Source organism: Archocentrus centrarchus, chromosome 17, assembly GCF_007364275.1.
Source record: "Archocentrus centrarchus isolate MPI-CPG fArcCen1 chromosome 17, fArcCen1, whole genome shotgun sequence".
Taxonomy (NCBI): Eukaryota; Metazoa; Chordata; class Actinopteri; order Cichliformes; family Cichlidae; genus Archocentrus; species Archocentrus centrarchus.
The window spans coordinates 25,785,028-25,800,174 of NC_044362.1; the positions used below are offsets into that span (position 1 = coordinate 25,785,028).

The 15,147-nt window shown below is 41.7% G+C and overlaps 1 protein-coding gene across 2 annotated transcripts in view; it reads right to left on the reverse strand.

Moving 5' to 3' along the window:
- Positions 1–709: 709 nt before the first annotated feature.
- Positions 710–15,147, reverse strand: part of mtcl1 (microtubule crosslinking factor 1) — a 79,561-nt gene continuing 65,123 nt past the window's right edge. For both annotated transcript variants that reach the window (XM_030751508.1, XM_030751507.1), the window contains 5 exons: positions 14,839–15,111; positions 13,222–13,551; positions 12,644–12,723; positions 10,604–12,179; positions 710–1,521 (listed from right to left, as the gene is read on the reverse strand). In XM_030751508.1, coding sequence (XP_030607368.1) covers positions 1,318–1,521; positions 10,604–12,179; positions 12,644–12,723; positions 13,222–13,551; positions 14,839–15,111 — 2,463 coding nt within the window. In that variant the 3' untranslated portion in view covers positions 710–1,317. The remainder of the gene's footprint in view (positions 1,522–10,603; positions 12,180–12,643; positions 12,724–13,221; positions 13,552–14,838; positions 15,112–15,147) is intronic.

A 15,147-nucleotide genomic window follows, 5' to 3' on the forward strand; every position in this document is an offset into this window, starting at 1 on the left:
GGATTTGACTTCTGGGAGGACACAATCTTCTTATTCATTCTCTCATTTGTGTGTGTGTGTGTGTGTGTGTGTGTGTGTATGTGTGTGTCCCAACCCACTGTAATCCTGTGGCAGGATGGAGTGACTGCCAAGAATGCAAACTCAGGTCTAATGAAAGCTGCATCTAACCTCTGTCATGAAGAGATGCACGAAATAAGGCAGTTTAGCAAACACACATTCATGTTTATTACCATTTACTATTTACATAAGACTATAACTCATTAGACTTTTTGACATAGACTTTTCATTTAAAACATTCATATGTTTTCCACAATCTCTTTTTCTTGTCAAAAGAAAAAGTTTTTCATATCCAATAGTAACAACTGTACAAAGACAGCCTGATGGGTACAATAATTTAATTAAAAATTTCTTATTTTCATCAATGCAAATCATGTGACCACAAAAACAACAGCTCAAGAGTTCCCATCAGCCCCCCCCCAACAGCTGAACTGAGTGATCACAAATAACTAGAGCTCGTTATGTACATGCACTAAAGTGCTAGTTTTCAAAAGGCATGCAAATATTTGACCGATATTTGTACAACTGCCTTCCAAATATGCATAAGGTTATTCAGTTTGTTCTCATCCAACTTCTACATGTCTACAGAGTCAAACATTCATCCCAATGTACAAATAAAGACAGACACGAGCATCAGAAATGACATCATGTGTCTCCGCTTCAGACCCGGTGAAGCAGATTTTTTTTTTTTTTTTTTTGCTTCCTTGTTTTTGTCTTTTCTCTCCTTGAAAATAAACACAAAAGTAAAGTGAAGCTTTAAAGGCTGACAAAATAAAGACAGGATGTTCTTATTTAAAAAAAAAATGTTTGCATGAATGTGTATGGGACACGGATGAAGACGAAAAACTGGTGTAAAAAATAAAAATGTAAACACAGGAGCAGTTTTCACCTGAAAAAAGGAGCAGAATTGTGGCTAAAATATATGTATGTAATAAATACATACATACATACATATATATATATATATGTATATATATATACACACAAACACACACACACACATGCACAGACACACACATGGGTGATGATTAACTCAAGCACAGGCACCTCTTATGGAAATGTCTTTTTCAATGATTTTACAGTACATTCCAGGTTCCTCTAAAAAGAGGTTCTGGTTCCTCGATGGTCAGCTGGTGCTACTGGGTGGATCCCATCCCCCCCGCCTTCAGGCTCCTCTTGAGGGAGTCCCTAGATTTGGGGGGGGTTTCTGAGGTACTGAGTCTGTTTAGGCAGAGGTGGAGCAGGAGGTAGAGGACAGCCTCACGGTGGCTCCTCGCCCTCCAGGATGGTCTTCCGGTGTCCTGGCGGCGGGAAAGTGAACCTTCTCTTCGATCCCTCGCTCCACTTTGGGGAGGAAGAGGGGGAGCGGGTGGCCCAGCGCGAGGGGGGGCGGCGGTTGGCCGGGCGGGCCGGTCTCAGGAAGCAGGAATCCAGAGGCGGTGCCACCGGAGAGCGAGGCAGATCCTGCCAATGACAAGGAGCTGTCAGAGAGGGAGGAGAGCAACGAGGTGCCTGCAGCTGTTTGCCACCGAGGAAAACAGGAAGCGAAGAGATTCAAACAGAGAAACATGAAGGGGAGAAAGTGAAAGAAAAGCGAGCAAAGGGGCAGATGTATAAATGATGTGCACATAAAATAATAATGAGTATTGTAATGAAAGACTGACAATTTATGAGGAACTTTTATGTCTTCACCTGGCTGTTTTCTTTTAAATCAATGCCAGGTTGTTAGGTACGCCATGGACAATTTGACCCTAGATCTAAAATTGATGAGGACTGTGTCGTAACAGAAGAGGAACAAGATCTTGAGTTCACTGGCAGTACCACAATATACATTTAGGACCTGCTGCACAATAAAAAAAGGCAGCATACACTGTTTCAACAGTGGTTATAAGGACTTCAGCCTTTCACTGTTTGACCTTAATGCAGTTCTTTTAATCTAACCTGTGCCGTCTGCTCCATCTGAAAAGTGCTGACTTAACTTAAAGGTAACTTTGGTGTTTGGTGGTGGTGTTTGGGTGTACGGCGAAGCATTGTTCCTGTCTAAATGCAAATGTCTTTAAGCAGATACTGCACTAATTCACATAAAAAAAAAAATGCTTGAAGCTGGAGATCAAATTACTGCAAATAAGTGACAGACATTTAACGTTCTCCCCCTAACTGTAACGTGCAATCCTGCCAAACAGGCAAGCAAACCAAGAAAAAAAAGATTACATAGTTATTGCAGATGTCGACATTTAGCTATGGAAGCGCACAAGAGTCAATTTGGGCAGCTGTTTTAACCTTCCCTCTCCCACTTAATAGCATTCAGTTACTCAGGGGACACAAGAGCTAATGATGCACACCTGCTACCACTATCACTGGTTGAGTGAGCAGTGCAAGCAGCCCACATCGCTTCATTTGACACATTTTAAACAAAGTTAAACAACCTTGCGTTCAGTGATTTGTGATAACTGACTGATATGCTGGCAAAACATGAAACCTAAATCAGCAGTATAACATACATGATTTAAAAATTCCCTGCAAACAAGCATTATAATGCATTTGGTTTATTTATTTTAGTCTATTTTTGAGAAACTCAAGACTCCAGATACATGGATTGTATATAAAAGATGAGAGTTCTGAAGGTCAGCATCTTGGTATGGTGGTGACCTGTCAATGAGATGGTAATCCCATCTTAATGCACACCCTGCTTAATAGTCCTTTTTGAGTGTAATGAGGACCATAACTTTGAAAATGAAAATTATTTTATATCCGCTAAGACTCAACATTTACTGAGATATTAGAGTAAGGGAACCCAACGCCCATAGACTTCTATTCAAATGGACTACTTTTTACAACTGGAGGAGTCACCCCCTGCTGGACATTAGATAGAATGCAGGATTAAAGGGACCCAGAAGTTCTAACTTTTTTTTTTTTTTTTTACAGACTATGATCAGAAGTCATAGGTATATTTGCTTAATAATGCAGAAAAACATACACAAAAACCTTAAACAGGCCAAGTCCATAGTTCAAAGTAAGAATCACACAGCGACTCTGCAACTGCGGGGGAGGAAAAAAAAAAAGGTGATTGTCTTTTTTTGCATTGAAATACTTTTGGCAACCAACTGGTCGCCCACAGGTTGAGTGCGAAACATGCTCAACCACTATTTTCATGTGTTTGCTGTAGCATAATTAGAAGTTTAAAGGATTCAACTCAGAATTTTTACGCCTCACACAACCAACTCTGAAGTCATCTAGGGTTTTAAATTGCAGCTGAATCATCACTTGACTCCTAGTGTGCTATCAGAGGTCACTGCAGGCATCAGGTGATGGACAAAACTGTTCTATGGCCATAAATACATGCAGTCCATTTGTGTATAATTTTGCGATGACAGTAACATCTAAATATTTAAATTTGTGAAGTGCAAAAAAACATTGGTAAGAAAGCTTTATGCATCTGTCCACTGGATGAAAGCAGAAAGTAAAGAAATGAGGGCCACAGGAAGAAGGAAAAAAAAAAAAACAAGACTGTGAGTGAGTTTGTCTTTCCCCCCTTACAGTGAAGTCAGAGCGTGATTGAGTGAACGATCACACCACTGGCCTGATTTATAAATAGCTCATCTCCAGGCGTTAGATTTCATTTGAAGGATGGAGGACGAGAAGACCGCAAAGCAACAATCTAGTTCTGCTAAAAATACATGTGAGTTAGGCTGCGGTGTGGTGAGAGGGTGAACTGGAGTAAAAATAATTTGGATGGATGGACGCATAGATGAAGCATGAAGAAATGTGCTACACAACCTGCAGGAAGTCCAGATGAAAAACAGGTCACAGAGTTTAACACGACTCGTCTGCACCAAACCATCAATAAATCATTTGGTAATAAATACAACTGATGGGAATAAAGACGAGTCATTTAATGGGCAGCTTGTGGGTTAATGCAAGATTTCCCATGTGATGCCAAAGCATCAGATCAAACAATACCACAAGTCAGGCACCAGTAATATATACAGGAAGTCTGTGTACAGGAGTGGATATTAAAAACATGAACACAACTTCTCAATTATTGGCCTTAAAAGAAAGATCCACCTTAAAACACTTTAGTGAAAGACAACTGGCTTCCACATTTTAGTCAAAGTGAAGGAAAAGCAGAGCTTTATAATAGAAAGAAATAAAAATCTGTTTAGAGCAAACATTTCCGTGTCCGTGAATTACCCTTAATTAAAATATAAATACAGTATGACCAAAAAACATTTTTAGATTTTCACACAAGTTGCAAAAATAGATAAAGAGAGTCCAGATAATCAAATGACATGAAAATATCAAACTCTGTCATTTATTTACTGAGGAAAATAATCAAATATTAAATATATGTGAGGAAGGAGTTAATCAATTGAAATTATAGCTGCGTAGTTCCAATCAGTGGCATGCCAATCAGGTGCTCACACCCTGATCTATCAGAGTCTGGTCTTCACAACACGTTTGTGGAAGTGTATCGTGGCACGAACAAAAGAGCTTTTGCAGCTAATCAGGCTGGAAAAGATTAAAAGAGAGAGAGAGGTCAACCAGCAGCATTAGTCCAAGAGCAATACAGCAGTCAGGGAGGTCACAAATATTCATATACATTTCTCACTCACAGATATCTACTTTTGGGACTTCTGTGAAAATCTGATCATTATTTCTATTCAGAGTTATAGAAACTTCCAAAGATTTTTAACACCCCTGTAAATTTAACCAAATTTTGTTTCCTCCCTTCATGCCAGGCCTGCTCTATTTGAATCCATGAAGGTGTCCTTTGATTGCAGACGCTGATAATGATGCACTTGTTTTTGACTTTGCTAGATGGGTTTTTTTTGGGGGGGGTGGGGTGGGGTGGTTAACCAAAGAAAGAATTCTGTAATCATCCAGTTTGTCTTTGAATGTTGTCAATTTGGCCACTGCTGAAGTCTTTTTTTCTATCTCTCCGATAGTTAATTTTGATTTTTCAGCATAAAGCCTAGTATATGCTCACTGTTTACTGCTCACCACATTCATTTTTGTGCACACCATAAGTAACGGCACACCTGTTGGCACCTGCTGCACTTTGGTGTTGTCACGGCTTGTTATGCACATCTTGATTTTTGTAACCTGACACGCAAAAAAAATTCAATAAAAAATTAAAATAAAATAATCTCCATAGTTTCCTTGATTCCTGTTTCCACTTCCTCTGTTCCTATACCAGTGCAGATGTGGAGGTTTTTTCTAAGTGGTGACAGAAGACTGGAACGAGTCTGACGTACCCTCAAGCACCAGTATAAACGGTGGGCAACACAACCAACGCAGTGACCATGAGCCAAGCTTAATGATAGCCTCCTTCACTTGCATCCACATGTTCCCATGAATAGCTACTAAGTTCATTATTTGGAATCAGCTCCAAACTTTTCATATGCCTGATTTGACACTGAATACTGAAGGGACAGGCCTCACCTGACCATGAAACTGCTTGTCAGTCAATTATTCAGTTACTTTTGAGCCTTTTAAAATGGGCGACTATGTATAAAAATGGCATTAATTTCTAAACAGCTAATGAAAAACTTTTGTTAAAGAAGTAAAGCTGAAAACCTGCACTTCAATCAGAGGCAAAAGAGGCAAAATTGCATCATTATCCAAATACTTATAGAGCTAACTTTAAAGAATTTCTTTTTAAATTTTGGCTTTAGAACCACAGAGCTGTTACTGGCTAATGATGGGGATGTTTTTCAGGAAGACTTTCATTAAACAGTCACATTTGAGAAATATTGGAAGTTGTGACCTGCTAACACTTCCTTCCAATGCAACTTCTGAGATGAACAGTATGACATGGTGAGAATATAAATTGCAAAGAAGTGTATCTAACGGTGGATTTTCCCGTTAAGCATGCACAGTATACCAAAACATTTACTTCATTTCTACCAGAAATGACACAAAACCCAGACAGCGCACAGAACGTGGTGAGTGTTAGCAGCCCGCCTTCACTGGTTAATCTTTGTTAGTCTGAGAGGAAATGGTGAGGGCGAACTGTAAGAAGACGTAAGAAAGTACTGCGTGGACAAATATGTGAAAAAAGAAGTACAATATTACAACAAGACATCACAGTCCATCTAGTGGCACCCATAAAAAAAGAGAACCTGGTAGAAACACAGTGTTAGAATAATCCAGTAAGGCCGTATGTAGTCCAAACAGACAACAATCAACCTGTGAATGTGTGAAATGTCCAAGAGTCGACTTTTATGTCCTGTTCACTGGTAACACTTTGGCAGAAACATCAAAATCCACCAGTGATCAAGACGTAACCTGAAGACTCTTTGAGTCACGTGAATTAAAGGACCATACCAGTGATTTTGCACGATTTTTTTCCAAATCAGTGACAAATAGCATATATTTTATGTTACTACCAAAGTGGTTAGCTTTTTTATATAACTGTGACAAGAAATTCGTTTAAGCTTGAACCTTTCTTTAGATACATATTGCAATAAAAGTTTTAGCAATGCTAAACTTCAGAATTTTGCCTACAAGAAACTTAATTTCACATGATTTTGTTACTGTGCTGTTTGCTTTATGTGGTTATCAACCATCTTCTTAAACAGCATTGTACAATAATGTGACCTCACATTTGTCCAAAGATTGGGGGTTTTTGTTTAAAAAAAAATAAAATAATATTGACTCTGGTCTTATCCCCTTCTCTGTTGGAGGAAAATCTGAGATTCACTGTCACTATTTTCCACATAAGAACTTTACACTATTTCTGGAGAATCAGGTCAGAATAATTTCTTAAGTTTGTCCTTTCTCACATGTAGCACACAGGACAAACAGATGAGTTTTAGCTGCTAGTTCACCTAAAGCTCTATCTGGTCTAAGTGAGGGTGCTGCCTGGACTGAGTGTGCAGAAGGAGGCACACATGATAATTGGACAGCTGTGCTATCCCGAGATCGGCACAATCGGACATTATGCAGATCTAATGTCTAATACAATCTGCCAACTAATGTCAATTCATATGCATCAGAAATCTGTTTTCTCGCATAAACCTCAGTCAAATGTTGTCTAGAAAAGTTTAGGGCTGCAGTGTATGTGTGAAATCGCCTTTATAAATACAAGGGCACCAATAGTTTCAAATTGAGCAGCCAACATGCACGAAGAGCCAGATTGGCTACCAAAACATAAAACAGAGAAACTCAGATTATACACACAGTGGAAGTGGGATTTCATTCTCTGCAAAGATTATTCTTGTGTGCTAAATTTAGAGGTAAACTTAGGAATCTGTGCAGTCAGTTTTATGAAGAGTTATCAAGATAGTTGCTGCTCTCAGTCACAGTGGGCCTCGCTAATTTATGCTATTTAACAAATAAATCACCCTTATGCAAGTCTCTTAAAGTTGTACAGTACAGAGTTTTTTTTTTATTAAAATCTGGTAATTTAAGAACGTATGATTAAAATAGTGGATGTGAGTCACAGGTAATGTTCTGCAACATGCAAAAACACTGGTATGGCCCTTTACAAAAAGTTGATGATCCACCAAAAAATATGAGCATGCACGCATTAACTGGAAGAAACAGATGCATGGCCGTCGCACGACTTTTGACACCACTCCGATGGCTTCACACACTGTCACTGTGCTATCCTGTGAAGCATGCATTAATGAAGAGGGGGGAGGTGGGGGAGGTCTGCAGGGTGTGAGGTGAGAGGTTCCTGTGGTTGGTGAACCCACTGCCAAAGGTCGTAGAGGCAAAGTAGGAGGAGGAAGAGGAACTTACATCACGGAGACAAGCAGATTTAGAGTCCCCAAGGAGTTGTTAGTATGACAGTGTGGTTCTGGATCAGAGCATAGAGGACAGGGAGGAGGAGATAAAGCCCAGAGGGGAGGAAAGAGGTGGGGGAGGACAAGAAGGAAAGATAGAGCAGGAAATGTTAATCGGTAAAAATCAAGCAAAGGGGGAAGAGATCAAAGAAAAGTCAGGTATAATTGAAGGCAGAAATAAGGTGGATGATTTCAGCCTGTGGACCACCCAGCCAGCAGTAAACACACACCCATTCACTTTAAACCTGGAATTTTTAAAGGGGAGGAGGGTAGATACTCATAGGCTAGTCAGGAAGTATTAAAGATAATTTTACAATCAATAAGAAAGGCTGCAAACACAGCAAAATAGGGTTGGGCAATATGATTATGATGTGACTTGACAGGTATTTAATTCATTGCAGTGCTGAGACAATTACTCAGAGAAGGCAAAATATAGATTAGAAATAGGATAACAGTGAGTTTATGTGGTGTTGGAATAAAAAAAAATTGTTCCCGAGTGGGAAAATTTGAGTGGATGCTGCCTAAGCAACTTTGAAAATCTGCAAAACATTTTGAGACATGTTGAGTTGACATCATACAGACAAAAATGCTAATGGGTCCAAATTCACCTGCTGCACATAATTTTTTGGTAATCATTTAATTTGTGCTATGCCATCAGGTTGTGAGCAACACAGGCCTTGAGACTGGTAGGCAACTGGTTGGTGACTGCTTGGCAACCACTTGTTGTTAGGAAACAATGATAATTTCCCCAAGTGGTTGGTGAGTGGCTGTTTGCTGTCATTAGATAAAATTGTTCACATAGTGGTGATTGCACTGTAAACTTCCTTGCAATTGCTTTGGTTGGTAGTAGATTGCCGCAATCGCCCGTTATTTTATGAAAGACACCAACTTGTCTGCAAACACTTGCCCAGTACTTGCTAAGAAGTTGAGCACTGTGAGGAAAGTAAATGTAAAAATTGTACCTTTTGAAATGTGTTTGTGGTCAGGCACAAGTTTTACTTTGAAGGTGAAAGGTCTCCACTTCTGGTCTATGTTTCATTAACCCTCTCTGGGTCCATAGCAAGTGTTTGCAGACAAGTTGGTGCTTTAACGCAAACAACTGAAGCAATTACATGCAGGTTTTGGGTGCAGCACACTCTTTGTGACGGATGGCATCTAGAAAGCACAAGAATGCACAGCAACATTTGGGCTGGGAGCACCTTGTTAGGTTGATAGCATCATAGACACTAGGAGCTCGCTTTTCAAAAACAGAAAGCTGTGTGCCTGAGACAACCACATTAGGGATATTTCTTCACCACAAAGAAAGAAGAACACAAAAAGTGTCTAAAACTGAGCATTAAAGAGCAATCTGGATTACTTGCACACTGACCTCGTTATTTAAAACTCAGCGGCACCCAAATTTAGTGGGTTCACTAAAGCCAAACATTCATATCAGTTTATATACTTTTAAAAAAAATCAAATTTCTGGAAAAAGGCTGCATTATGATACAAGGTTTGAGTCACATTGCCCATCCCTACAATAAATAAACATTTTCATTTACTTTCCCAGTAAAAGATAAAATGATATTTATAGAGATCTTTTCTCACAGCACTTTCTTTGTATTTGTTCATTCAAAGCAAACAGAGACACAAAAACATAATCCATATTCATCTCTGCTCTAAAATATTGCCGCAATGCGTGCTTATGTACATCAAAATCCATTATTTTGCTCCGTTTGTGCTGTAATCGTTATCCACATGAGTCACAGCTTTATTTCATCAATGATTGCATGCTCCAGTGTCATTCATAAAGTCACATATCAGAGTCTAATCTTCATCTTTCCTGCACATCAGTGAACAGCAGCAGGTGAACTCCTGATGTTATTAACCAGCATATGTGGGATTATGTTGCACGCTGTACATACACATGGTGTGATCGGTTTGGGGAACACTGATTTATTGTACAGCTGCATTTATTGTAATGCAGCATGACCCGCTTTTCATAGGTTTCAATCAGTTTATAGAGAGCCAAATATGAGGCGTGCCAGTAGATACAGTAATTACTTAATCCAGTAGATATAGTAATTAATTAATTAAAAGTCTGTCACATGTTTTTTGCACAGGTCAGAGAAATGTGTGGTGAACTGATTTCATCAAGTGAAGTTAGCACTCTCCCCAGATTATTTTGGTACAGAGGGATCCAAGTGGCTTACAAACCAGAACCACTTAAAATTCTGCTTGAACACTTAATTGGAAGGCACTACTAATGATTAATTAAGCAACTGTGTAACAGTGATCCCACTCATATCGCAGTTGTTAGACCATTTATTTCACTTCTCCACTTATCAGAGACATAAATCAGACTTCAGTCAGGCCTCAGTGATAGTTAAAGCACAGAGGTAAAAGCCACACTACAAGGAAGCCACTGCAGCAGAGAAGAAAATACAGAAGAAGAAACCTTAAAGAGTTTCTACATGCAGCAATGAAATAAAGTTCAGTGTTTCAGAGGAGGGTTAGATGTTTTAACATTACCATTGCATCAGTCAGTGCTTTTGATCTGAGGAAAGAGCATGAACAATTTAGTGATTGTGCACATTATAAAGTAGCTGAATTCTTGATCATCTTTTGTCTGATTAAACACAGATGCCTTAAACTTTGGTCTTCAACCATTACACGGGAACTCCGAGGCAGTACCATAAGTATCACTGTGTCATAAAACATGGGCCCCGCATCAAATGAATGATGAAGCGATGAATCCAGTGCGTCTGTGTGTTTACCTCCATGCATCCTGACTGTCCTCTGTCTGAGTCGGACTGCCTGCTGTTGTCTCTGCTGTGGCTGCTCTGTCCTCCGGCCTGCAGCCTCCTCTCCTCTCTAAAGTTCTGCTCCTGCAGCTTCTTGTTGAGGATGCGGGCTGCGTTTTCAGCCAGCGTGTAGCCCGGCGGGGCCGACAGGTCCTGCCGTATGCTCACCACCTCTGGGTTTTTGTCCCCCTGCGTCTCCACTATCAGCTGCACAGGGCTTGGCGAGCGCCCACGAGCAGTCCGCAGGCATTCCTGCGTGTTTCTGGGGTCTGTGGAGAGAGGCCCATGAGCAGGGCTCGGCTCAGTGGTGGAGGGTGGCGTGGGGCGGGAGCGACTGGGAGACTTATTAAATTTCTGCATGGTGTCATAGACCACAGGGGTGTGGTCGATTATGTTAAAGAGGCTGGACAGCCCATCGTTGATGGTGGTGTGCACAGGGCTGTCACGAGTGGTGGTGGATCGGGCCCACGCTGACTCATTGTTCCCTTTCTGGGGCGTTGTGGGCATGGGTGCGCGGCTGTTGTTGGGTAGCTCAGCTTTACTGGATGTGGATGGTTTGCGCTGAAGCTTTGGTGAGCCGTACTTTGGGGAGCAGCAGGGTCGCTCAAACTTGCTCTGGACCACAGGAGAGTACTGAACCTTTCTTGTGTTGCGTGATGGGGATGAGATCGGCGTGTTGCCACCTTTTGGGGTGAGGCAGCGGTGGGGGCTGCTGGTCAGGTTTCTCAGCAGGTCTGTCTGCAGACCTACACTGATGGTTTGGGTGGTCTGAGTCCCTCTTGTGGTGAATCCATTGGTCTGGCAGGCAGTGTCCCGGACAACAGGCCCCGGTGGAGAGCGGATGGCGTTCCTCACAGAGATGGCCACCTCTTTCATGTCGTCACTCATGTTTCTGGAGAGCTGAAGATCCAGAGTAGAGGCATAGCCCACTGTGGGGCAAATAGGAGACTGACTAGGAGAAGTCCTCAGCCCCCCACCCTCCAGAAGGCAGGGCCACCTTGCAGTGCTGAACACCTCATCTGGCCCACTGGCACCTATCCCAGCCTCCACTCCACCCCTTGCTTTGGTCCCCTTTGCATACAGGTAATCTGGGTCCTGGGCAGTAGTGTGCTCAGCTACCCCATGTCTAGTGGGGCTGTGGAGAATGTTGACCCCATAGTGCTCCACTCCCACCCCTGCTGCCCCTGCTCCATTGCCCCTTATCGGGGACTTGTGGCAGTGCTCAGGGCTGCTCAGGGTGCTGGTGGTCAGGGTGGCACTGGTGGTGAGGAACCAAGAAGCAGGCTGGAATGGATCAGGAATGGGCTCTCCTTCCCGAGCCTCAGTTGATTTGTCTGTCCACACTTCCCGTACCAGACCTGGGCCAGAGGTGGCTGACGGAAAGTCCCAGCCCTTACTGTTGAACTCCTCAATGTACTTGAGATCATCCGGGGAAAGAGGCGGGGTGACGTCATCTTGGCCTTGCTCGCCGTGACGCGTTTTATCAGGGAGGAATGGTGAGCTGTCCATTAACCGCTGGAAGTCGCTCATGGAGCACACTGACTTGGCTCTGGACAGGACACACAAACACGCAGCCACACACAGATCATTAACTACACATCGAGTCAAACATCACAATCTGATCTCAATATCATCTCCTTTATATTCCCACTACAGAATAAATTTTTTTTTTTTTATTTTACATGTGCCGGTACATTTTTTGAAAAGCAACCCAGTGCCTTTCAATGTTTTAAAACTTTCTGAATTATTTAATAGTGTAGTGAGCTGGATCTCTGCCCTGCCATAAAAGAAAAATCACCGGGGGGAAACTCCCTGTCACTTCAAGTAACAGTTAATAGAATCAACAGCCGATCTTCTGAGGCCCAATCTGTATGTATGAGCGGGAAAAATGCAGCAGGAGGCTGGATAAGCTGCAGCTAGTCAGACCAGTTGTTGGTTATAAATTCACTGCAGACTTTACAATGTTGCAACTTTTTGCACTCAGTTTAAAATAAGACTCTCTCTGGTGGTTACCTGAGCAGATTCCCACCCTCCCTCATCTTGTCTTCCGAGTAAGCAGCAGCATCTTCTCTCTCTGAAATCTCATTTAGGGCCTGAAAGGCAACAGATATGAAAGTTAAAGCATGTGGCAGGGAGGGGGTTCAGTGCAAAATGCTTTTTACTCTAAGTATTGTGGTATATTGGCTCACTTCTGCACCACAGTTTAGAGAGGTATGCAACTCAGATTAATAATAATAAAAAAAAAAAAATATTCCATTTGCCACCAACCTTTGGAAACAGACATTGAATAATAAATTTGAAAGAATCATGCTTGCTTCTTAGATTTTAATATACTTTTAAATAACTAATGAACATAAAACAAAACAAGAAGAAATGAAACAGATGCATAGTAATGAAGATGTACAGAGTATAAATTTAAATGAGGGTAAAAAGAGTTTATTTTAAACAAAAATTTAGATTTCTATGAATTTTCATTAGTAAGAGCTCATAAGCTAAGGGAGTTTTTTTTTCCTCACAGTGTAGCTATTACACACACACACACACACACACACACACACTTAATCAAGCTGTATTTGAGTCTCCAGATTTACCTCTTTCATGCAGGGGAACCTCTTCTCACTCTCCAGTCTGGAGGGTGGCGGGACCTCTGGTCCGCTCAGGGGGTCCAAAGACAGCGCGTCCAGGAACAGGTTGTCTGCTGCGCCTTTAAGCCTCATCGCAGCCCCCTGCTCCTCCAGAATTGCCTCAGAGTCAGAGTGGGAGCGCGTCGGGGGCATCAGGACAGGAGTAGACGTACAGGGAGAGCGGGGGGTGTGAGGCGACCGGGGACTGTCCTGAGGTGAGAACATGCCTCTGTAGGCTGTGCTGCCATCTTTAATGTCGGTGCCCTCACCTCGCCGAGTGTTAAGTTCTCTCTGCATCTGCATGAAGTATGACACGTGGTGGATATGAGTCGGGGATCTTATTACCTGTATATGCACCATGCATGATTTGACACTGCACTATAAGAGGTCACATTATTATTATTTTTTTCACAATTTTTACTTCCTTTTTGTTTAATTTCGACCGTGTCACATATCTGTATCTTCTCTTTATTTCTTATTGCTGCCAAGGTGGTCAAGACACTCGCGAAAACGATATTTATATTTCACTAAGAGTTCTGAAGATGATAAAGTTGAATTTAAAAAGCCAAATTAAAGTAAGAACATAAGAAAGAATTACTCTGAGGAGTGTCTGCATCATTTCCAGGGAAGAATATATTTCTTTTTAAGGTGTGATCTCCTCAAACACCCGTGGCATTTAAGGGTTAAACACCTCGCTCCTGGCTTGAAGTTTAAGGAAGGAACAGCCATATTACTCCTTCACGTTCACCCTGCCAGTCTGAGCAGTTCAGTGGATGACCTGTGCTTTATACTTTGCTGCAACATTGCTGAATAATACATATCTGCCTCCTGCTCTGCATCTCCATTCAGAGGTGCATCAGCAGTTTTTTAACTCCCCGAGGTGGAAAGCCTGAACTATATTCAGAGACGTGTATTCCTGTCCCCTGGTTTGTATGATAATACGCTCACACTCACATCATGCTAATCAGTGTGTAGCCCTGCTTCCTGCCCTGAACATCAAAACCCAAAAAAGTGCAATGCTACAGCTCGTCTAATTAAATTGCACAAAGGAAATAAATTATTCAGTGATACTCAATTATTGTATCTAGTATAATCGCCCTGAGTCCTTTGTCGGGATTTCTTTCTCTTGCATCTTTTTTTAAAACTGAGGCAGCAAAAGAAAGAAAAATAAAAAATTCTATTAGTCATTATTTTGTTGATTATTTTTCCTTAACACTTTATTTCTAAAAATATGAAAATAGTTCTGTTTTTTTTCCCTCTTTCTCTCTGATGTCTCTGATATGGCGCTCACAGGGATTACTTGATTAAATAAAGATTACACATTGCTGTCTTTGCGTAGTCTCCCCTGCAAAATAGGTTTCCATCCAACGTCAGATGCACTTTAAATGTTTTAAAAATTTCTGTCTAGTCATCCTTGTTGAGCAGAAATGCCAGGACCATGGATAAATGCAACTATATATATATATATATATATATATATATATATATATATATATATATATATATATATATATGTTTTTTCTTTCCTTTTCTGCTGCTAGTACTACTACTACTCTGTCTGTTTGTACCCCTTCCCTCTCTCACCCTCTCCATCTTGCGGTGGAGCTCCCGCATACTGCTGTCCCACTCCTGCCGCTCCCGCTCAAAGTGCTCCAGGAGCTCGGCCCTCTCCCGGTTCCACCTTTTCTCTCCATGCTGCAGCTTCCAGCGGAGGTCCAGCGACGCGCTGTGGCTGTCGGCCAGCAGACGACGATGCTCCTCACGCTCCTGCTTCAGGGCCCACTCAGGGTCAGCAGCTGGCTCCCCCTCACCTCCCTGCGCTTCACCTCGCACCTTGCCTCGCCCCTCCTCCTCCAGCTGGTCAAAGAACAGACACAAGTATTGCAAAGAGAT